The following is a 23,947-nucleotide window of genomic DNA, read 5'->3' as shown; positions in this document are numbered from 1 at the left end:
TGACAGGCGACTACAATCGGGTAACAACACAAACACGAACACTGTCCAGCCAATAATGAGAGCCTGTTGGTACGTATTTACTTACGCAGCCAATCAATTCATTCACAGTGCATTAAGCCCCGGTCACACCGCCCGAGCTTTGCTGTAGCGTTCCTGGAGCGGTGAAAAAAGTTCATCACCGCTCGTAACCGTTCACCACTGTTTAACAGAAGTTGGCCCCCGTTAAGGCAACGCCGTATACGCTCGGCCACCGCTGATGGTCCCTCCTACTGCTCCGAAGGTTTTGAGCTGCACAAAATATTGCGAGCGGTGAGGAGCGGGCAATTTTCCGCCACGGCAAAGTTCATCACTGCTCCAACAACACCCAGTCAAAGTTTGGCACCGATAGATGCAAGTTCGTGGACGCTTGGGTCCGCTACGCCAACGCAGAAATCTTGAACGCTGGACCACTGCTGCTTTGCCAGCTTTGCCCGGGCGGTGATTAAACATTGCAGAAACTTTGGTGGAGCGGCTGTAAGCGTTTTACGAGCGGACACGGGATTGCTGGAACGGTGTCAGGCGTTGAAGCAGCGATGAAGCAGCGATCCATTGCGGTGATGAACTTTGGTTTGCCCTTGGTATGGAGGTGTCGGAGGCGGACCAGAATGTGGCTATAAATATGGGGAGAAATGGACCAGGAGCCCATTTGGAATAGCCGTTGAGTGTAGACCTCAGTTATATCAAATTTGCTCAAAGTTACAGTAAAAGTGTACTACCATGGATGCTGAGAGACTTGTTATGATTGGTGCACTAGTCCAGCAGCAGAATCAGAACCTACTCAGATTGCAACAAGCTGTTGACAGAAGGAGAAGAGAGAGAAGAAGGAGAGACAGAGTTGTGTGGGTCAGGCAGTGGATACTGAGAAGGCGTGAACATGGACAGTATGACAAGCTGATGGTGGAGCTGAGGAATGAGGATCCACAAGCCTTCCAGCACTTCATGAGTTTGCCACCAGGTCGCATGCGCAGAACGCCACTCTATCAAGGCTCGCGTCAACCCCTAAACCAACGTTTGCTGCCGTTAAACCAACGCTAAAGCAACGCCGGCTTCAGCGGTGCACCGCTAGGACAACGCCCGTGTTTTCGTGTTTTTTTCCCATTTTGTGCGTGGTTACGAGCGGTGATTAATTTTTTTCACCCTCCAGGAACGCGACAGCTAAGTTCGGGCGATGTGACCGGGCCTTAACTTACTGTAGTACATGCCGCTGTTTTGCAGGTTAGCGTATAGCTACTGGAGCAGGGGAGCTAAATAAGCGAAAGAAACGGGCAGTGCCACAGCCACGCACCAAGCTAACGTTAAAAAAATGTCCTCTAAGGTGTCTGTCAGAGTATGTAAACCAGGTTTTATATCCATACTGTGAGCATGTAATATTTACAGTATTTTGGTCATCAAGCATTAGCGTAACTTCCTTCCTGAGCACACTGATTTACACATAGCAACATAGAAACGAACGCCACACCTAGCGTTAACTTTTCCAAACTCAAAAAACAGCAGTAGTGGCGGCAGCTCCAATATGTAGTGTTACCTTTCGGTAGTGGCCTGAGGCCTTGTGCGCACTGTTGCCAACTTTTTAGTAAAAAAAATGTAGCTATCGGCGGCTCCAGAACTCGCAAGATGATGTCATCGTCTAATTTGCATATGATGTTGTAAAATGCTGGGGTGGGGGGGGGGGGGGGGGGGAGAGCATAATCTCGTAGGAGAGACAAAAGTGAGTAAAAACACCAGCGCCTCTCAAAGTTCTCCCATCACACATTGGCAATTGATAAGTTTTTTTAAATTATCACATTTGAACAGTGAATAACAAATTATCCATCCATCCATTTTCTATGCCGCTTATCCTCACTTGGGTCGTGGGTATGCTGGGCCCAATCCCAGCTGATTTTGGGCGAGAGCGGGAGTAGACCCTGGACTGGTCGCCAGCCAATCGCAAAATAACAGATTATGCTGTGTTTAATCTACTATGGCTCACATTAAGATGACAGATGTGGATTGTGAGTAGCACCCTCTTCTGGTGAAGATATGCAATAGCAATCCATTTGCACTTTGGATGCGTAGCGCTCCACATCGTGGCTTGTGACTACGTTTGGGCGTGGCGGACCTGTCAACAGCACCCGCCACTGCTCAGCGAAAACACAAATTTTGGAACAATACGTGCTTTCACCGTATTAGAAAACTCCCCAACGACGTCAGGAAAAAGTTGCTAGATTTGTCGCTAGCCGCTTTTGAGAAAATATGTAAGCGACAAAATCGAATTGTAATTGTGTGCATGTTGAAGATGAATTAAACCATTACCATAGGCAGAGTATGTTTCCCATTACGTGCATTAATCAGCTGCCTCTGTTTAGCTGTTTTTATCATAGCACACAGAAAAGAGAAAGACGTGTGTTCATGTCTCACATAAGCATTGTGGATGATGTTCCAAACAATGTCAAATTTTCCTTTAAATATGATCATCTACCAACTTAGTAGATGATTAACATTTAAAATGTTTTTTGCGAGGGTATATAAACATGGCCGTGTAACTAGCTATTGCCCACATTGAAGACCTTGTGTTGAGGTGAGAACAAAACTTTTGTCAGTGCAGTACCAGGATGTGGAGAATCTGGGTTTGCCTTTAGCCCCCAAATGACTAAATACGCCCCTGATGGAAAACTGTGTCGACCTATATACACTTATGTACAATTTAATGAGGCGAGGCGGATGTCGCCGTTTGCTGGACATTCATGGTATTGCAGCATGTTAAAAGTAATGTAAGCAATTGTTTGAACTGTTCCATTTACGATGCATGGAAAATGTGAATTACTCCACCAAATACTGTACGTACATGAATACTAAGTATTTTTGTATCACTTTTCAGTTTTTACCGGTATGTCTATGACGAAATGTCGTAAATGGTCAATTTTGCAACAACTTTTTTCTGTACGGTCAGCCAATCAGCTCCGACCCTTTCACCATCGCGAACAAGTAAAACCACAGACATCTATAGACGTCTCATCTAGCGCTACACCGTACGTCAAACGTCGCCGCCATGTTGGATGGGTAAAGGCTGCGCTGTAAGCGAATACAAGTAAATGTACTTACTTTCTACAAAGAAATTTAAGTTAATTCCTCTCTAATATAATACTAATGTACTTGAGAAACAGCTAGGCACCAGAAACAATTACAATCACATTGTTTTTGGTGCTTTGTACTTGGGAAACAGTTGGGCTAACCGTTTGCCAAGTATATTGGTGCGTGTGTGAATGTATATACAAAGGCGCTTTATGAAAGTAAGTACTGTATATTGAATTGTATTCATTTACAGGGCAACCTTGACCCATCCAATATGGCGGCGACGTTGACGTATCGCAGCAATGGATAAACCCACTCGGTGCGGCGTCTATCTACTGTATGTCTATGAGTAATAACAAGCAGCTTTTAAATAACACTCACCACGTTTTGTCAGAAACGTTTTCCTCTTTTTATTCCAAGAAAAAATTATTTTCATCTCAAGTGATGAAATAAAACAAACTTATCTTATTAATAACAACAATAATCAATCAGCAAGAGGATAAGTATGACAATTCTCTACGTTTTTTTCTCTCTCATTTATCGCTTTGTCTCCATGGCGATATTGGTCGTGATCAAACATGCTGCTAAGAAGTTTGTGATGATGATGACAATGAAGGCGGTAAGAAGAGGAAGAGCTAAAGATGTTATGTTTTTAAAAATATATTTAAGAGCTGACGATAGAACGTAAACACACACTGGCTGAGGACAGGAAGTACTTTTAAAGTGTACAACAGGAAGTACTTTAAATTGTACAACAGTAAGACTTCAGGCGTTAACTTGACAACATGCTAACGTAGCATGAGGCGCAGGACACGCCGTTGGTTAGCCTCGCTCACACGTCATTGTGCTACATGATCAATAGCAATTAGCAAAATGCCACCCCCACCCCCCTTTTTTAGACAAAATCTCAGCCGCCCTTTTTTTAAAGCCAGAAATCGCAGTCAAAGATAAACTGAATTAGCCAGTCAGCAGAAATTCAACTGACAGCAAAGTAAGCCGGAGTGCTAATGCTAACTCGTATTTGATATTTTTATTTTGGCGGTCAGATGAGTTTTGCTATTAATTAGAACCTCAAACACATTTTAACCTGGTATAAAGTTCCCTTTGTCCCAGCTAACGGCTAGCAGCTAACACTGTGCTAGGTTTGCGGAAACCTCAAGCTATCTGTGAAGGTTTCTGAATATATAGCTTTTACTGCACATGTGCAAACCAGAATAAATAAATACCATAAAAGTGAGGTCATGTGACGACACCGATCATGGACGCAACATGTTTTCGATCATACATGACGTGTAATCGTCAACGTGCCAGCAACAGAACAGCTCCTTCAACAAGTGATCTGTATTTTATAAGCTAACTTTACATGATTGGTATAGTCAGTTAGCATGTACTGTAGTTAGCGCGTTGCTCGGTGACAGTGAAGCTCGGAGGATCCACGATGACAAGATGATGACGGAGAGAAGGAATGGAAAAATGGAGAAAATAACTGCATTTCTTTCTTTTGGGTCGAATGTATCCCTGGCAATCTTCTGGGGGGGGGTCAAAGGTGACGGGTGAGGGTTGGGGTCATAGATCACGTGTGTGTCCATCAGCTGCTGTCAGGTGATGCTTCGCGCTCTCGATGCTGCATGGTGCCACTCTGATGTTTGATGCTGTCCAAATATTCCTGCTGGGACACGGCCAGGACCGATGCCAGGATCTCATCGTCCTCCCAGTCGGTCAGACCTTCAGCGTATGCGCGCACGCGTGCGCACACACACACACACACACACACACACACACACACACACACACACACACACACACACACACACACAGTTTAGATGACACATCCACAGTGGTCACAGATAACCTTGGACCTGTCTTACTTACCAAACGCTGTAGGTGACATTTCCTGCATGATGGCTCTGTACTCTAAATGATGACGACTGGGATTACTGGGACCTACACACATACACATACACACACACACACACTTCTACTATTGAGGTGCCAGTCAAATAGGAAATGGATCAGGTAGGCGTGTCCCTGGTGGGTGTTACCTGGTGCACATGGTGAGGGCGGTTTGTTGAGGATGAGGGCAGCGCCTGCAGGCGAAGGGGGCTTGATGACTGTAGATGTGGCGCTCGTCAGGTCCGAGTGAGAGGGGTCCGCGTCCCGTTGCCGAGGCGACCGAGCAGTCCAGTCATCTAGGCCACTGGAGGCTGCCGCTGTGGCCGAGCTGCAGGTAGCGCTGGCTTTCCTAGGCTGGGGTGGGGGAGGTAGGGGCAGAGAGGAGATGAAAAACAGCAAGAGTCGGAAGCTCGGCCGGCGCCAGGGGCGGGGCTGACCTGTCGGGCCTGCTTCTCCTGGTCGCGCAGCCACTGCAGGTAGGACTCCCTGGCCACCTGTTCCTCAATGGCCTCACACGTGGCCTCCCAGTCGCTGGCTCGCTTCTTGTCCTCCAACATCTGCTGTTCAATCCATGACTCCTCCGATGTCTTGATGGCCGACTTCATCAGAGACTGCTCTGCGTACTGGGGGAGGGAGGATGCAGGGCTTTAGAGTCATTTCCCCAATAGGCTTTATTTACTCATAAGCAGAGCGTACTGGGTCTCTAGTTGAAGTAAAAATGCATTTAGCACTTGTCCTCATTAGGGTCACGGGTGGGTGAGGCAGTCATTCGCATGATACATTTAGACAAACAAGCATTCACACTCACACCTGCTGACATTTCATAGTCTCCAATTAGCCTAACATGCATGTTTTTGGGACCCAAGACAAGGAGCTCATGCAAGCTCCACACAGAAATGTTCCAAAATTAATGTTGCCTCTTATAAATAACCACATTGACGTCAGCTAGTCTAACTTTTGTTCTGGCCCAAAAAAAAAAAGATTGGAGTGAATCGATGCCTCCCGTGGACTTTTCAAGAATCATTGGTCACTTTGAATGATCTACCAATCAGAGAAGATTGAATAGCAGCAATGTTTACATCCCTTTCTGTAAGACTTCAGAGGTAGGACTAGGTCTTATTACACCACTCTAAATTTCAAAACCCTTTTACTTTCAAGGCGTACACACATACCAGGCTAGAGGTCGGCCACCTTTACCATTACTGTAAAAGAGTAATTTTGCCTCCTCTTCCAGTAAAGAAAAAGCCGAAAAACATAGCTTATAAACTTCAAAGTTGTAATCTGTTTCAAATAATTTATAATTCAACTAACAGAAGTGCAGAGTCCATGTGTAGGCTTACTTTGAAATAATTTAAATACTGAACTGTGTAGACCTTTTTGAGTCATTTCTGTATTTGTGTAAAATTAAAACAAAACGCAGCCAACTTTAACATGAAAAGGCCCATCAGCGTTCACATGGAAACGCAAAACGAAGGGAGCTACAACAAGGAGGCTGAAGAGCCGCAGGTTGCCGCACCCTGCACTAGGCCAATTGTATCACACTTGGGCCCACTTCACACCTGAAGTCCGGCAGAATTGGCTAGTATGAGCCCACTGATTCGTGCCCAAATATGAGACACTTTCCCTCCGTTGGCACGAACAAGGTGCACGAGCCTGGCATGATTACACGCACGCACACACACTTAAGACTTAATCTTAAAACCAGTTGAAAAATTGCTAGAATTTGCATTTTGCACATTTGGATCTTAACGAGGTTTTAAGTAGAGCTACAATATGCAAAAACAAGAACGGGGAGTGAGGCAAAAAACACTTTGAAAAAGTAATTTATTGAAAACAACAATTAAACTGAAATAGGCTGTTTATCAGCTGATCAAAAGTTTAAGACCATCGCTCAAAAAATAACAAAAAATTCCAAACCAGAACAAAAAATGTTCTCAGTAGGACTCAGTAATGAGGAGCTCCACCGTTCTTGTTAATCACTTCAAAAATTGGTTTGGGCATGCTTGATGTGAGTGTTTCCAGGAGGCTAGTGGGAACATTGCTCCAAGTGGTGAAGATGGCTTCACCAAGGGCATCAACTGTCTGGAACTGATGGCCATTTTTATAAACTTGCCTTGCCATCCATCCCCAAATGTTCTCTATGGGATTGAAATGAGGGGAACATGCAGGATGGTCCAAAAGAGTGATGTTATTCTCCCTGAAGAAGTCCTTGGTCAAGCGAGCATTGTGAACTGCAGCGTTGTCCTGTTGAAAAACCCAGCTGTTACCACACAGACGAGGGCCCTCAGTCATGAGGGATGCCCGCTGCAACATCTGCACGTAAGCATGCACCGTTTGACGACCCTGCACCCCCTGAAGCTCCAGTGTTCCACTGAATGAAAAAGCACCCCAGATCATGATGGACCCCCCTCCACTGTGCCGGGTAGAAAACATCCCAGGTGGGATCTCCTTGTCATGCCAGTAACGTTGGAAGCCATCTGGAGCGTCAAGGTTACATTTTTTCTCATCAGAGAATAAAACTTTATTCCACCTTTCAATGTCCCATGTTTGATGCTCCCTGGCTCCCTGGCAAGTCTAAACGGGCAGTTTTGTGGCGTTGAAGGAGACGAGGTCTTTGAATTTGTTTTTTAAGCCCTTTTCCGGCAGATGCCGTCTGATGGCTATTGCACTGCAGTCGGCACCAGTAAGGGACAGCCTTGATGGACAGCCAATCGGATCCTCCGGCTCAGTGCAGGTGTGATTATTTTGAGTCTACCACTTGACTTTTTTGTTCCATAATGCTCAGGATCTTTCAAAAAATGTAGAATGACTGATTTACTGCACCCAACCTCAGCAGCAATGGCACGCTGCGAGAGGCCTTGTTAATGCAGCTCGACAATCCGACCACGTTCAAAAAGAGAAAGCTTCTTAGCTTTAGCCATCAGGAGGGCATGACAGTGTGAATGCCTGACAGAAAATGAACATTTTGAGCAGATTTTGGCTTTTATAGCCTGTGGTCTTAAACTTTTGATCAGCTGATAAACAACCTTTTTTTTTTTTTTTTTAATTACAAGTTCCAAATGCTTTTTGTCTCACTCCCCCTTCTTGTTTTTGCATATTGTAGCTCTACTTAAAACCTCATTAAGATCCAAATGTGCAAAATCCAAATTCTAGCAATTTTTCAACTGGTCTTAAGATTTTGATCAGGAGTGTAAGAGCTCAGCAGCCATCATGTGGACGGAAGAATCATACATGACAGGAAAGAGGAAGTGGGAGAGCGTGGAGGAGTGTAGCATGCAGAAGGTTACGCATTGTAGGGAAATTATAACACATACACACACGCATGCACACAGTTCCAAATATGAATATTGTAAATAGCTCATGGTGTTATATTTGAGGGGGGAAATCAAAGACACCCCAAAAATGAAAGTGTAAAAATGATGCAGCACACTGGTCCATTTAGCTAAAATGTCATTGAAGCAACTCAAAATGATTCTCAGTAGTTTGTGTGGCCCCCACGTGCTTGTACGCATGCCTGACAATGTCGGGGCATGCTCCTAATGAGACTACGGATGGTGTCCGTGTGCTGGACCAGTGGACCAGTGTGCTGCATCATTTTTTCACTTTCATTTTTGGGGTGTCTTTGATTTCCCCCCTCTATAGGGTGATCATTTTCATTTCTATCAAATGATGTGGCATCATTTTGTTACTAATACATCACCCACTTATTATCAGGAAAGATATTCAAGATCATTTTTCCCCCAGTTTAGATCTGACGTGTTTTCGAAGTGTTCCTCTAATTTTTTTGAGCAGTGTATATATATATATATATATATATATAGAAAGAATTAATGACAACTGCCATCTTCCACCGTGGCAAGAAACAGAACAACTCGAAATAAGACGGAAATAATCCACAAAGTCAGGGAAATTGCAATTAACCAGCAGAATACAAGTAATGCGACGAGAAAAACGGACCTGCAGGGGCTAGGAGAGGGAGACCCAAGTCCAGCACAGTATAAATGGACTAGTGTGACTAGTATGACCTGAGACTCAAACATCTGTTTAGAAGTGTGTGCTTCCCCTTGTTTTACTTGGCTTGGCTTTCTTATTCCTGATTCATAGGGCGCTGGCAGGTGTTGACGTTGCAGCATGTTTCACTGACATGTTTGTCATGTTATATTAACCATGTGTGTGTGCGTGTGTATACCCCCGGCTTGAAGGCGGGCAGGCCCAGGCCTACGCCAATTGTGGCCTTGTTGGGGTTGACCACAGAGTTGTAGTGGATGTTGCGGTGGTAGCTCACTCGGATGGGCTCGTCATTATTCTGGTGAATGCCGTGGAAGGTGTTGATTGGCTCTGGAGGGAGAGACGGGGCAGGGCTTCGCTTGAAGGGGGCAACAGATTGGCAAGTATGAAGAAGAAGAACTAGTAGTCACCTGTGCTGTACTGATACACTTCCACTGGCCTGTTGTACATCTCAGCCATGGCCTGCATCTCAATGTGGTTGCCATGGCAATTGTTTTTCCTCTTCCTGTTAATGTATGTGGTGAAGTCCTCCGTAACGTAGTTGGAGAAATAGTCGGCGTTCTTCATCTGCCGGGATGAAAATCCCCTTTATGGTCAGTATTATTATTTTTACAGTATTGCTGTTATTATTGTGACCTACAATGAATGGTCTTTTTGGAGACTTCAATGTAAACTTTAATTATTATTATTAGTCTTACTGTCTCCTGGCCAAAGTGTGCGGCTGTCATATCTTAACACTTCTTTTTTTGTTGCAGCTACAATCATGTCAGTGGCGCCCCTGCTGACACGGGCCATATTGCTGAGATGATGATGTCACTCACCAGGTAGTCCATGCAGTGTTTCCTCACTACTTCGTGCATGTCCTGATCGCCATACACCTGGTCAGCTACACACACACACACATGCACACACACACACACACACACACACACACACAAAGTGAAGGTTTCCCAATCACAGACTGACACCTGGTGGTCATGAGAAGAAGCGCTTGACTCACCCACAGCTCTGAAGAGACATGCTCCGTCCTCCTTCATTTTCTTTATGACGAAACCTTTCTTGTCCCGAAGAGCTTTTTCAAACCAGTGCTCTTGCTGCGCCCGTGTACACACACACACACACACACACACACACACAGACACAGTCAGACAAAAGCCCATCATTAATGGTACTGATGACGTTGTTACAGCAGCGATCAATCAAAGTGCACTTGCTTGTGAGTATACAACAACAAACACAGTAATGTTCAGGATGTTTCCATGACATTGTATTTTGTGCTTTTGAAAAGTCAAGACTAGATCATATGGCAGCATTGTATTTTTGACAGCATACAAAAATGAATTTCAATATCGGATAGTGTCAACCTGCACCTCAAACATGCGATATAGGCAGTCCCATACAAGCATTGCTCTTTTCCAAAGTCAAAGTTAATGTGTGTGACTATCTTGTTTTGCCTGAAACACAAAGATTATAGGTCTGCTTTCGTGGATGACTAACGAAATTAAAAAGAGTCACATTTGAGAGGCTGAAATCAGGATATTTACAGTACATTTTTAAATGAAACGATTATCGATTACCAAAATAGTTGTTAATTAATTGGGTAATAGATTAATAATCGATTAATAGTTGCAGCTCTAGTGAGGATGCAGTAAAAAGACAATGCATCAAGTTGCCCAGGGTGGCACTGAACTGGGGAAGTTTAATACGACGGACCTCATCATGCATATGAAGCGGCATCGCATGGGAAACTCCCACGGGACAGCAAAAAGTCATTAGCTATAACAGGAAAGAGCGAGCAAAATAAGTCATAAAAGTATGTATGATTCGTGTTCAAATCTGATCAATATCGGTATCGGCTGATATTCAAGGCTGCAATATTGGTATCGTGTCGGAAGTGAAAAAGTTGTATTGGGACACCCCTACTAGGCACGACTTCCTTAATTTTTGGGTATCAGCGACTTACATTTGAAACCGATCTTCTCCACCAATCTTATCTACCTCCGCAAAGGTCAGCAACTGTCCCCTTTTGCATAATGTAAATCCAATTACGCCATCCAAGAAAAAGAGATGTGTTAACACAAAACGCATTTTATAGTGAATATAGTTTCACATGCAGAAAACTAAGTAAAACACATAGAAATAACCAATTAGTTGGATAAATGAACATTTCACATCACTTTCATCTTTACTGAAGACTAGCAAACACAGATATGAGTGGGGGGAGGAGGGGCAGATGGAAGGAAGAGCCACGCTGACGCTGTTTGACTCTAGTCTGTTACTTACTTAACTTTAAAGAGTGGATACTGGAGATGTATACTTGCTCACTTTATTGTAAACTTCAGCATCGGGTACAATCCTTACAATGGCGACACATACACACAGTCGACTATTCTACTATTCGATTCGAAGGAGTATGATTCGACTCGCAATCTCGCCGTTGAATCGAATGAAAATGTCATGTGATCAAGACCGTACCATTCTGATTACATTGGGTTGCTCATGGCTGCTGCTGAGCATTCATTTTTACATAGCATGTCTTTCTTTTTGTTATAAATAGCCTATTTTGATACAAAATCATCTAATTTGTGTTAACAGCGAATATAAAATGACATGTGTGTTTAACAGAAGACCTATACTCACCACACATGAATAAAATCACCTGTTTCAGTGGCACACTCAAAAGAAGCTGAGGTGAGCTCCAGCTTTTGAGCGCTAAGGAGATCGTCAACACTGACTGACTTACTGGCTCATAATAGCTACTAAAAATCGTCCAAAGTTGAAGTATTTTGAAAAGGTTAAAAAAGAAAGTAAAGTGCAACTTGTGCCAGCAGCTTCTTACACATCACATGACAAAAACCTACTGTATATGGCATATCATTTACAACGAGTAATGCTGCTACGCCAACTTCATTTTATTTCCTGACTGTTAATTTTAATCCAATAAATTAGGCTGCCAACAGAGTTTTGGCAAGTTGTTCGTGACCGTGTTTTCGGTTTTGTTCGTCTTGCGTTCTCTGTCACTAAATAAATAAAGCTACTGTTGTTGCACACCTACCATGTTTATTTGTTTATCTGAGTGTTTTAGCCGTTTTATTTGAGGTGGAAAAAGTCGCAAATTAGATCTTTAGTTATTTACCTTTATTTGTAAGGATCCATGTTAGCTGTGTTGTAAAAAAAATATATATATATTTTAAATTTGCTAAGTCGACCCATGGAGAAAATCTAAAGAATCAGATTAGGATATGAAAATCCTTAGTCGAAGACAGCCCTAATCATCACACTGTTCAAAAACTCTTACTGCTGCACTTGTATCTTCATAAAAGGAAACACTGTAAACCAGTGGTGTTTCAAGTGAGACCCAGGGGCCCTTTTCAGTTCTTTCTAATGACATATTATTAGTAGGGATGTCCGATATGCCGATATTATCGAACTCTCAATTTCCGATACCGATACCGATGTGTAACGTGACATATGTCCTGTGGTGGAGTTAACACATATCTGTTGTGAAGCTAATGGATACAGCATCAGCAATGAGCTTCTCAACATGACTGTAAACAACACTGTACAACATTATACAACATCTGAGAATTACTTGCCATTAGGCTTCGGCTGTGACATTTGCTTTAAAAGTCAACAGAGTAGCCATTTACATTTTAGTCCAGGGAAGAAAATCAAAGGGGTCAATTTTCATGTAGGTCTAGCACTCTTAGTGCAGCAGCAGTGGCGCAGCAAGAAATTTTTCACTGGGGTGGCCAAGGTGAGACCATTACTCATATAGGGGTGGAAATAAGTTGATAGCCACTAGATAGCCAGTGGGGTGGGGCCACCCCTGGCCACCACATAGCTCCGCCACCGTGCAGATGTATTGGTTTCACCGCCACACTACAAATTGCATGTGCACAGTAATTACAGGCCAAAATTACCATATTTTGCACCATCAGATTTCAATGAAATCTCAACTGCAGATAGATATTAAAGGAACTTATATCCTACATATCTTTTATCTTGTCCTGAAGCTCCGATCTATGAGTTTGAAAGGCTTAAAGTTGGACTTAACATTCAAAGCCGTTGTATGACTCGAGGTGGTCCAACACAAAAAAATCAAAATCCGATGTGAAAGTGAAGAGGAAACGTAATCAACTTAACAAACATGTATACGATTGAAAATACACCCGATATATGAAAAAGCAGCATTTTCACAGACGTCACCATGGACTCTTCTAATCCAACGCGCGCGCACAGCGTCAGATTTTACCGTCGCTTACTTCCGGGAATTGTGACATTCCTACTGAGGACTGCGGCATATCTAGAAAATGGATGGCTGGAAGGCGCAAGCTAGTTTGCTACTAGCCACCCACGTTTGTTTACACGCTTGAGAGGCGGTTTGATGAGGTCATCTTTTCCGCAGCAAATATGGGAGCCCATTTTCGCAAAGCTGCTGGAAATGTGAATTTCTCTTGGAGAGTAATAAAGTATCTATCTATCTAGCTATCAATGTCGTGGAAATAACACCGACGCCGCCACGGGTGACTGCCTTTCAAGCAGCTCTGTTTGTTTATGTAAGCACATTTTTACGTGCCATAAGAGCGACGTCTGGCATCAGCGTGATTCCCCGTCTACCCATTGATATCGAGGCGTCAGTGCCGCGGCTAAGATGAAAGTCAAGCGGCTAGCAAGGAAGTGGAGATTCAAGCCTTCAGTACCTTCTATTATCATGGGAAACGTGAATTCACTACCGGGCAAGATCGACGAGCTGGCAAAAACGTCAATACCTTCAGGGAGTGCAGCTTATTTGTGCTTCACTGAATGGCTAAGAGCTAGCCTCCCAGATGCTAACGTGGGGAGCGAGCCGACTTCAGTACAGTCAGAGCGGCCAGGAATAAAAGAGCCTGTAGAAAGCACAAAGGAGGTGGGCTTGCACTGTATGTAAACAAACTGTGGTGTAATTCCGACCATGTGAACATTAAAATATTCATCTATACAGCATTTTTTTTTAATATCGGTTTTCATTATCTCGGGAAAAAACCCGATACCAATGTCTACCGATATCTCATTTTTATGCAATATCAGGTCGATATTATCAGACATTCCTAATTATTAGATATTACACTAATTTGCGTTGTCACTTATAACATAAAGCTTATATGGCTTATAGTACAATATACTAGTGGTGTCCCAGTCTGAAATTGATATCGGTCAGGTATCAGCAAAAAAAAAAGTATCGGATTATATTGGTCTGCATCTAACATCTCCTATATGCGTTACTCCCAGCAGAGCAGTTCATTGGCCAACGGCTGCCATGGGTGCCCGGCAGACAGAGCTGGGAGTAATGCATTGTGGGTAGAAGTTAAAATAGCTGTTGATTATTTTAAACTTGTATTGGTACTTGTCTTGTATATTTGCGAGCTACCTTTTGAGTGTTAAGTTGCTATGTGATGATTTTAGTGTTCTTTGTCAGATGACACTGTGAGTCAGACTGTTATATTGATTAATGACCTCCTGTGATTTCCGATGAGTTGGCAAGCTCGTCGTGAGTTAACCTATAGCTCGTGATTGGCTCTTTCTAAAGAAAGTGCTTCTGACTCGCGAGCGGCACAGTATTTAAACAATTAGTATTAGTTCTTAAGTATAGGAGATGTCACGAGATTAGAACGTGTAAATTAGCCGCACCGCTGTATAAGCCGCAGGGTTCAAAGTTTAAGAAAAAAGTACAACAACAATTTGAATCAAACACGCACAGAAAGAAAAACCTGATTGACGACAGGCACAGATGACCAAAAAAAGTCAGTGTCCCCGTTGTGACGTCTCGCCTGCTTTGGCAGTATTGGTCATGCCGTCTGAAGCAAAGCTGCAAAAACAACAAGGCTTTTTCTAAGAAGCGACAAACATTCTGCGAAGCAGTTTGGCTCAAACCGATAAATTGCCTGAGATATTCAGTCTTATGTCAAAATGAAATGAAAATAAAAATAACTGTACAGTCACGTGAGGCTGGACTGAAAAAAAGGAATCCAACCAAGGCAGGATAAACACTTTTTAAGGTGAGATAGTTAAAAGTTAAAACACTAAAAAGTACACTCGACTCCAAAGAGTTAATCATCTCATTTCCTCTTACTCGTCGCACCTTGCCAAAACAATGCATTTACTTCTTTTTGCTTTTATAACAAGATGGAATTGATATTAAGCATCAATTAGTTCAGCATGTTGGCCCGGCCCTCTACACTATTGTTTTTATTTCTGCTCCTTGGGAAAACTAATGGCCCAACCATGCTGTTGAAGATAGAGACCAATAGTGCTTCAACTGGGGGTGAGGGAGATAATCGATTCTTAGATGAATCGCGATGCGGATACTGGCAATTGTTGATCGATTCATAAATGTCAATAATGGATGCTGACGTAACAAAAAGACGGAAAGGGGAAGTGTCGCCCGCACAGTTTATGGTGGTGCACCAAAGTGTAAGAAGACACTACCAGAATGGCTGAGTGTAAACTCCGACCCGCACCCGCTGGATTTAAAGTGTGCGTCTGGAAGCACTTGGGCTTTCACGAAGTAGAAGATAAAAATGAGCTGGACAAGAGCCAGACAATATGCAAGCTTTGTCATACAAGCTTAAAATATTTTGGGAACACGACAAATTTGAGAAACGACATAGCACGTTTCCACACGAACAGGGAGGAAAAACAGCCAGCTAAAGTGGCTGCCAAGCAGAGAACCATCCAGCAGGTGATAACTAATTTTCCACCCAACTCGGAAAAGGCAAAGTGAATCACAAAGTCAATTGCAAATTTTATTGCGAAGGATTTGTGGCGGTATTCGGTTGTTGAGAAGCAAGGCTTTCGTGTTACAACGCCACATTGCAACGTTATTTCGCAGACACTGCAATTGTGAATAAGGGCAGCCTATTTTATTTTTGGATATTCATAATATACTGATGTCTGCAAGCATTATTCTTGTATAAGCGCCGCTGGTACAGAAATCTATATTCTGTATAAAAGCTGTTTTTGACTTTGCTATACAGCAAAAATATTATTTTGTCAGAGATTCTATGCTCAGGATTTTAGTTTGAATTCAGACATCTTTATTATTTATTTGTGAATAATGGCAGATTTTTTTAATGTTGGTCAGAATATCCTGAAGTTTGTTAATTTTATACATGCTACTGTGCACTGGTGCTACTGGTGCACTTTACTTTTCCTACTGGTTCTGTGCAATGGGAAATATGTTGGTAGACCTTCCAATTATTAAAATATAATGGAATGTGTACATTAATCTGTTTCATGTTTATTTTAATTGTGGATCATTACAAATGTGCTTTGTTTTAGTAGCACACTGAGTAAAAAGAAATTATATATAAAAACAATTATACAAAAAAAGATGCATCGAGATGCATCAATAATCGATTTATCATCGCATCCGAGGTCTCTGAATCTTAATCGCATCGAATCGTGACGTGGCCAGAGATTCACACCCAAGCTTCTACTGAGTTTTTAACAGAGAGTTGGCTATACATGTATGTCTATATAGGGACTAATATGTCACCAGCTCAATATTTCATTTTTTTCCCAACCACCACCACTGGCTGGCATGTGTTACCAATGGTGATTTAAAAAACAGATCGTACAAAAAAAAAAAATTCTAAACATTTTTCGCAATTTCAGATTAACCTTCATAAAAATGGGTGTAAACTGTTGTTCAGCACAAATAAGATGATTGGTCACCACTGTCACACACACAAAGGTAGTCCCAGGGAGGCGATCCACAACTTACATTCATGTTGTTTTTACAATAGGATATACATTCAATGATAGCTGACTTTCGTAGCTAAACTTTGTTAAATTGCTATCGTTAGCTGACAACAAACATAACTTGTGCGCGTGTTACGTCCGGTGCGCTACAATGCAGTAGTATGTTTGTTTGCATTGTGATACCATCACTCCATCATACATACTCTGTTTCTTTCTATTACTATTATTTCACAGTGGCGGTTGGTCATCAACAACTGGCAGAGGAAAGACTGCAATGATTACATGACATGTCCTAATCATGGGAGGAAAACAAAGTATCTCCTAGCTAAGCGGTGGCCACCACACCACGTGATTCTAATTAAAAACGTTCCATTTTAAATGTGACCTGTGACCCATGACACCCCCCACCCCGCCCAACTTAAGGTGTCGCTAAGGTTTCAGGCGCTCACCTGCTCGGCGGTGGCAGGGTCCACGGCCTGCAAGCGGGCGGCGTTCTCGTACTCGTCCTCGCTGTTGTTGCCGGCTCCCTCGTCCTGGTCCTGGCTGGAGCCAACCCCACCCGGGCCACTCACGCCGGGCTGGCCCCCTCCGGCCAGAGCCGCCACCACCGCGCCGGAGCAGGTGCCCGCCTGCCGCCGCCTCTTGCTCAGTCCGGGCCCGGAGCAGCAGCCGCCGATACTCCCTCCGCAGCCCACCACGCCGGCCTGCACCACCAGGTCCCCACGAGAGGTCGCCACCATGCCGCCGCCGCCGTCCCGACCGTCGCCCGGCCCCGCGGAGGCCACGGAGCCACCAGGCGGCGGAGAGGCCTGTTGCGGCCGCGAGCTCGCCTCGATGCTCCGCCGCTCGTCCCTGGCCGACGGCGGCGCGGGCTGGTAGGACCACGGCGGAGGGGAAGCTCGCGGCCGAGCCCCGGTCCTTCCCGCGTGAGGGTGCTGGTGTGGGTCCGCGCCGCTCCGCCGGTCGCTGTCATCGGCGTGATCCGCGACCCCGACCCCAGAGCTGGGCTTCTTTTTGGGCAGGATCGTCATGGTGGTGCGGGAGGAGGGGGGGGGGGGGGACGGGGGGAGGAGGGAGGGAGGGGGCAGAGGGCGACGAGTCCTGCCTTTTTGGATCAAAAGATTCGCTGCGTCGGGCCTTCGGTCGGGCCGCTAGCCGCTAAACATGGAGCTAACGTCGAGAAGGAAGAAGCAGCAAACAAAACGAAGATCCTCGTCGACGTTTGGACGCTAAAGCGACAAACAAGATGAAAAAAAAACGTCTCGTCTTCCCGGTCGAGAGCTTGAGCACAAAACATCAACAGTCTGACGGCCCGCTGACGTCACTTCCGGGTCAGAGCGGTGTGTTGACGTCACGGCGTCGACGTCGCTTTTGTTGCCCCCGCGCCTACAAATAAACTATATTATATTTTATATATTGTTTCGCATTTTTCCATACAAGTACAAACATTGAATTCAAATATCACTGTGACTTGATAGCAATGCACTGCTGCGGTCATGTGACAGCACTGACGTCATTACGCTGTGCGGAAAAATAAGGCTTCTTGGTTATGGTGCTAAAGATCACTTTAAATAACTGCTGTGTTCCTCTGCATAACAGAAAACAAATACCGGTCTAGAATAAAATGGTTAATTAATAACCTCTGGCTTTGGCTACATGGCTCTTGAGTTGAATTGCTAACGTAGTTATCAGCGTACAGCATTGGCATGAAGTGCATTCAATATTGATAAGGCAGTCTTTACACAGCATGCACACTGGTTGTCGCTGTTCTGCAGAGATTTTCAGTAGACAGTGGGTCAGTGGTGACTTTTTATTTATTATACATTATGTATATTGATTCATGTGTGTTTAGCGTTTATATTTATTGTGTCTTCTAGCAATCATCTTAACAACATAAATACAAATATATAAACTTTGTACAAAAAGACTGCAAATCTGCCACTAGTGGCCACAGAAGGCGTTGCCGAGCTCACCTTCATTGCCATCACATGATGCTGACCTTTGCAGCTTTGTTGTCATCCACACTCTTCATCATCATCATAGTATACAATTTGGTGCTTGACCATGTTCACTTACAAAAGTCAAAAAAGGAGTGCAAACATGCAGTAAGCCCGCCCACTGGTTTCAAGTCCACGTGACGCCGCTCATATATAATGCTAACAATAACGTGATGGCAAGTGGTTTTTACCACGTGTACGTCTTGGTTGTGTCGATGTGACTTCCTCTCGCTGCTCCACACTCTTTGTCGTCCTTGTCCCTGTCGGTCTCGCCCTCCCACAGCGTGATGAGGGGCGGGTACTCATGCAGAGGGATAGCGGCGGCGGCGTGCTGCATGTATTTCTTCAGGGAGGGGGCGTATGATGTGTGGTGGCGCACGCGACGTCCCATGTAAACAACCAGAAGCGCCATGATGGACATGGCAAACACAGAGCCCGTGACGGCCGCCAGCGCCACACTGCTGCGCCGCAATGCCACTGGTGTCACTGAGAAGGCCGCCCCCTTGGTGGTGATGTTGAGGCAGGAGGTGTGCCTGGGGGTGGGGGGAAAGGCGTTGAAGGTGAGGCAGACATGGTAGTCATTGGCAGGAAGTAGATGAGTCAGGTTGTACTCCTGAACGTCGACGGGAACCTGCAGGACAAAAAAACAAGTTTTCCTGTTTGTCCTTCAGGAAGCAAAGGCTAATGCTAACTGTGCTATTGAAGAGTTCACCTTAGCGGTGTAGCTGATGTGAGCGTTGTCGATGTGCACAGTGGCACTACTCCAGCGTGGCAAAGAGAGGGGCATGTCCTCCTGGGTGGAAACTCCCCCTCCTCCCTGGGGATCGAACCTCCATGCCAGCACCATCGAGTGCGCGTTCACTGCCTGCACATGAAGCTGACATGAGCTAAAATGCTAATACACTAACAACAAACAAACAGGCGTCGCTGCTACCTTGGCCAGAACTACCAGTGAGCTGGACCCCTTCTCTTCGGTCTGCCCTCTTCCGTTGAACCACAGCGAGCTTGGAGCGTTCACCGACACGGTTGCGCTCTTTGTGTCTGCCCCCGCCACATTCCATGCCACACACGTGTACACTCCTGCACGGGCAAAGAGTTAGCAGCTAAGCTAGTTAGCGTGATGGTAACACATGCCTCAATTAAATACAAACCCTGCTGGTGCTGACCTGTGTCTGACGGCTCCACATGTTGCATCACCAGCGTTCCCAGATCCGTCACCTGATATTTCCTGTTTGGGCTCAGGATTCGCCCCTCCTCTGATGTGATTGGTGCAGGCTCCGGGCTCACCTGAGTGAGGAAGAAAAGCGTTATGTCTTTCATGTTCATCATTGGTTATAACACCCATTTGGCCTTGCCCACCTTGTCTCCGGTGGGTGTCACCCAATAGAACTGAGGGGCGGGGTCAGCATCAGCCCGACACTCCAGCGTCATCGTCTTTCCCGTGGTGAGGTTCAGCTCAGACGCAAATGAGTCGTCACAAATGAGCGGCAGGCAAGTGTCCTCCCCGTCCACACCTCCTGAGGCTGCTACCTCCCGCAACTCTCGTCCCAATAGGCGAGGCGGGAACGAGCAGCGTGTCATGGAGGACTCCAGCAGCCTGATGAGCGACTCGTTGCCCAGGTAATGACTCCACCAGGAGAGACAGTCACACCGCAGTGGGTCAGAGTGCAGGGATACCTCCTCCAGGGAGGGGAGGGCCTCCAGCAGGTCACCTGACAGGAGGCGGAGCCTGCTGTTGTGAAGGAGGAGCGTGCGCAGGGAAGACATGCCCCTGAGCGTGGAGGAGGCGAAAGTGGTGGTCAGTGCTGTTTTTGATGTATCACGTAGCAACTGCCGACTCACCTGAAGGCATGAGCATGCACATGAGACAAGACAGCGTTGTTACTCAAGTCCACCTTGACCAGGCCAGGAAGGTTCTGGAAGCTCCCTGCTTCCACCAGCACAAGACCTTCCATGTTGTTCATGCTGACACACACACACACGCACATTAATGAGCGAACTGGCCCAGAAGTTAGTGGACCAATAAGCACGCTTTGTAGAGACTTGGTTACGAGTACTTGCTCAAGTAATTATGAAGTATCACTAGCGAGCAACTTAGTAGCTCAATGGTTACTTCACAATCTATGAAGCTTTTGGTGTTTTGTATGTCACCTGAGCTCCTCAAGGTGCTGAAGGTCCTTGAAGTCTCCTCGTTTTAATCGTTCAATCGGGTTGCGGTTCAGGTCCAGGAACTTGAGCTTGGGGAGCAGGTTCAGAGCTTCTCTAGGGACAGATCTAGCAGAGGACAGGTGGACAGGCATGAATAGGGAACCAGGAAAGAATCCAGGTCCAGGTTTTAGTCAGCAGGCGAGTGTCACCTGAGGCGGTTGTCACACAGCGACAGACTCTCCAGGTAGTCCAGGCCCACAAAGGCAGCAGCAGGAACGGAGGTCAGTCCCATCCCAACCAGAACTAGACTGTGGAGGTAGGACAAGGGCAGGAAGTTGTTGTCCTCCAGCCCCAGGATGGGGTTGTCTCCAATCATGAGGATCTCCAAGGAGGGCAGAGACTGAAACCAGCGGCTGTCGATTGCCACAAGGCGGTTGGCGTTGAGGTGAAGCCTTGAGGGAGAACAGATGATGTCAGAGAGCGGTGCATGCTAGGAAAGAGACTACGCCCACCAGAGGAGGAGGAGCACCTCAGTAGGTTGGCCACGCCCACAAAAGCACCAGGCGTGATGGAGGAGATCCTGTTGTGGTTCAGGTAAAGCTCCTCCAGTCTGCTGAGGTTCTTCAAGCTCTGGTCATCCAGCTCCTCGATGCGGTTCTCCTCCAGGTACAGTGTCACCAGAGACCACGCCCCCACGCCACGCACCTAGACGCACCACGCACGACCTTGACCTCCTGATCTGATGACTGTGTGTGTGTGTGTGTGTGTGTGTGTCTGCTACCTTAGTTAGATGGTTCTGAGACAGGTCCAGCTCGGTCAGTTTGGTAAGATGTTCAAGTTGTCTTGTTATGGACGAGATGTTGTTACTCTGCAGGAGCAACACCTGACACATGCACAACTGTCTTTATTGTGTACATTTGGAGGACATTTTGGACGGTCCACAGCAGCAAAATGCTGAGTGTGTGTGTGTGTGTGTGTGTGTGTGTGTGTGTACCTGTGTGTCAGAAGAGATGTTTTCAGGAATGTTGTTGAAGTGAAGTTCGTTACAGTCGACGGTCACAGCCTGCTGAAAGACGGACTGAGGTGTATACCACGGTCGTGTCTCACACACACACTGCACAGGACACTCCAAAGTGTCCCCTGCTCCCACACACACACACACACACACACACACACACACACACGTTTTTACACACAACATTCCAACTATAGGTGAACTTGATGACAACCATGTCTGACCTTGTGGCAGTGATGATGTCAGCAGGAAGGGGCCGAGTACAAAGAGGACAACACGTACCATGATGCACTGCAACAGGAAGTGACTGCACAGACTTAAGAAGAACATCCTCATTAAGTGTTAACATTAATTATTCATGGCGCAGAGGGACTCATTAGTGATTGGAGGAGAAGCAACACATACAGATTAATGAGGTCGTAAAGGTGAAGGTCCTGACCAGTCACTAAATTAATTTGTTAACATGACTACTTTCTCTTCGTGCAGCCAGCAGTCAGACATTTTGTCACCATGGAAACATCCAAACCTACTTCCTGCAGCAGAATTATTACATAAACAACTTTTCCCACCTAGCAAACTAGGATGCATACAAGGAGAAAAGGACACGAGGAGGTGATGGGAGGAAACAATTAATGAAAAACACAAAAGTAAAAAAAAAATGATTGCCGCATCACCAGCAGTCAGCGGAGTTTATGCTAATGAGTCATCAATAAATAATGAAGTCCTGCTCATGAATATTAACGCTCGTCAGCGAACAATGTCACGAGATGTCCCGCTTCAAAGTGAGCATAGGAACATTCCAGAATACTCCCAAGTCATCAGAAACCAAGAGACCCCAAAAGAGTTTTTATTAACGTTCGCCTGTTTTGAGCATCCTCCCGCAAGTAACCTCACCTTGTTCCTGTGATCGCGCCACTGACCCGTCAGAGAGCATCAGGATCAGCAGAGACAAACAAAGATCACCAGAGTGCAGAAGAAACCACCAGGGTCCAGTAGAAGAAGACAAGGGAGGATCGGCTCAGGTGTTCGGATGAAGATGCTCTGACTTGTGCTGTTTTTATCCCAAGCATCCTGTCCCCCTCGCCATCCCTGTAGTCTCCTGTCAGGTCCGCGGAGCGTCACGTGCCACCGAGAAGCGGACCAATGAGAGCTCTGTTACATGACGTAATGCTCCAGATTCTCCTGCCGTGTTCACTCAGTAAATGTCCAATCATCTTCACGAACATTAGAGCACATTTAATGTCATTAAGGCGAAGACGTTTGTGTTACAATAATGTGACTTTCAATCAGCTCGTTCACTGCTGATGTCAGACCCGTAAGTCATCTTCAACCTTTAAGTGACATAACATAACCTAACTTGAGCGCGCCCCCTGCAGGACAGCAGTGGGGAAAAAATCTGGTGACACCATCTCCCACCAGAAAAAAACGGTGATGGCATAATCACACCACCAAGTATGATGTCATTGTTGGACACACAGTGTGAGGTCATTTCTCCATATGGTGTATGTATGCGCAGTGGCCGCACCCGCTCAATGTTGCTCCACCAATCACAGGCTTGTGCATGGCCTACACTCAAAAAAATAAATTGTTGGTTTAATGTAATTGTTTCTTGCCACCTATACTCCACGTAAACAAATCAAGTTAAATCAATGTGTTATCATAGTGTTATTTGAAAAGTGTAGATTAGTTGACTGAAAGTCGTGTTAATATTTTAAATCAAATTATTTGCTTTTAATTCAATTCAAATGTTTGTCCTTAGTTAGTGTAATATATTTAACTTACATTCAGTGTACATTTTTCAGTCAACTTAGCAGAACACAATTCAAACTTGTTCTATGAACTACTACGGGCTTTGTCTGTTTTACTAATGCCAGTATTATTCAATTAACAAACTTGGGTTTTGCTAGTTTGACTAGTTTCAGTCTTGTTGTTTCAGTGACAAATATGACACAATAAAGTTAGTAATCAGCTGTAATAGCTTCAAATAACATGCTAAGCTAAGGAGGCTAATACAGTTTCACTCACTCAGTTTTCACTAAACAAAGCACAAATC

The 23,947-nt window shown here is 45.1% G+C and overlaps 2 protein-coding genes across 3 annotated transcripts; both read right to left on the bottom strand.

The window, feature by feature from the left end:
* Positions 1 to 1,769: 1,769 nt before the first annotated feature.
* otud5a (OTU deubiquitinase 5a) lies at positions 1,770 to 18,043 on the bottom strand. The gene is made up of 9 exons (XM_054791628.1): positions 17,184 to 18,043; positions 9,992 to 10,085; positions 9,813 to 9,877; positions 9,402 to 9,558; positions 9,173 to 9,321; positions 5,421 to 5,606; positions 5,133 to 5,337; positions 4,963 to 5,034; positions 1,770 to 4,815 (listed from the first exon to the last, which is right to left on the bottom strand). Exons 1-9 carry the CDS (start codon positions 17,763 to 17,765, stop codon positions 4,679 to 4,681), a joined length of 1,647 nt encoding a protein of 548 aa, XP_054647603.1. The 5' UTR covers positions 17,766 to 18,043; the 3' UTR covers positions 1,770 to 4,678.
* A 499-nt stretch (positions 18,044 to 18,542) lies between these two features.
* Positions 18,543 to 23,000, bottom strand: si:ch211-180f4.1 (uncharacterized protein LOC100144405 homolog). Of its 2 annotated transcripts, XM_054779216.1 has the most exons (13): positions 22,789 to 23,000; positions 22,119 to 22,210; positions 21,874 to 22,019; positions 21,661 to 21,762; positions 21,409 to 21,584; positions 21,089 to 21,331; positions 20,883 to 21,005; positions 20,574 to 20,696; positions 20,091 to 20,502; positions 19,898 to 20,018; positions 19,666 to 19,811; positions 19,444 to 19,596; positions 18,543 to 19,362 (listed from the first exon to the last, which is right to left on the bottom strand). In XM_054779216.1, the coding sequence occupies exons 2-13, from the start codon at positions 22,177 to 22,179 to the stop codon at positions 18,919 to 18,921; spliced, it is 2,250 nt and encodes a 749-aa protein (XP_054635191.1). In that variant the 5' UTR covers positions 22,180 to 22,210; positions 22,789 to 23,000; the 3' UTR covers positions 18,543 to 18,918. The 2 variants fall into 2 exon arrangements, with proteins under 2 accessions (XP_054635191.1, XP_054635183.1); XM_054779208.1 differs by having other exon boundaries at positions 22,119 to 23,000.
* Between the last annotated feature and the right edge of the window lie 947 nt (positions 23,001 to 23,947).

The sequence above is a fragment of the Dunckerocampus dactyliophorus genome, chromosome 1, assembly GCF_027744805.1.
Source record: "Dunckerocampus dactyliophorus isolate RoL2022-P2 chromosome 1, RoL_Ddac_1.1, whole genome shotgun sequence".
In the NCBI taxonomy this organism is placed as follows: domain Eukaryota; kingdom Metazoa; phylum Chordata; class Actinopteri; order Syngnathiformes; family Syngnathidae; genus Dunckerocampus; species Dunckerocampus dactyliophorus.
This window is presented reverse-complemented; position numbering and strand designations above follow the sequence as displayed.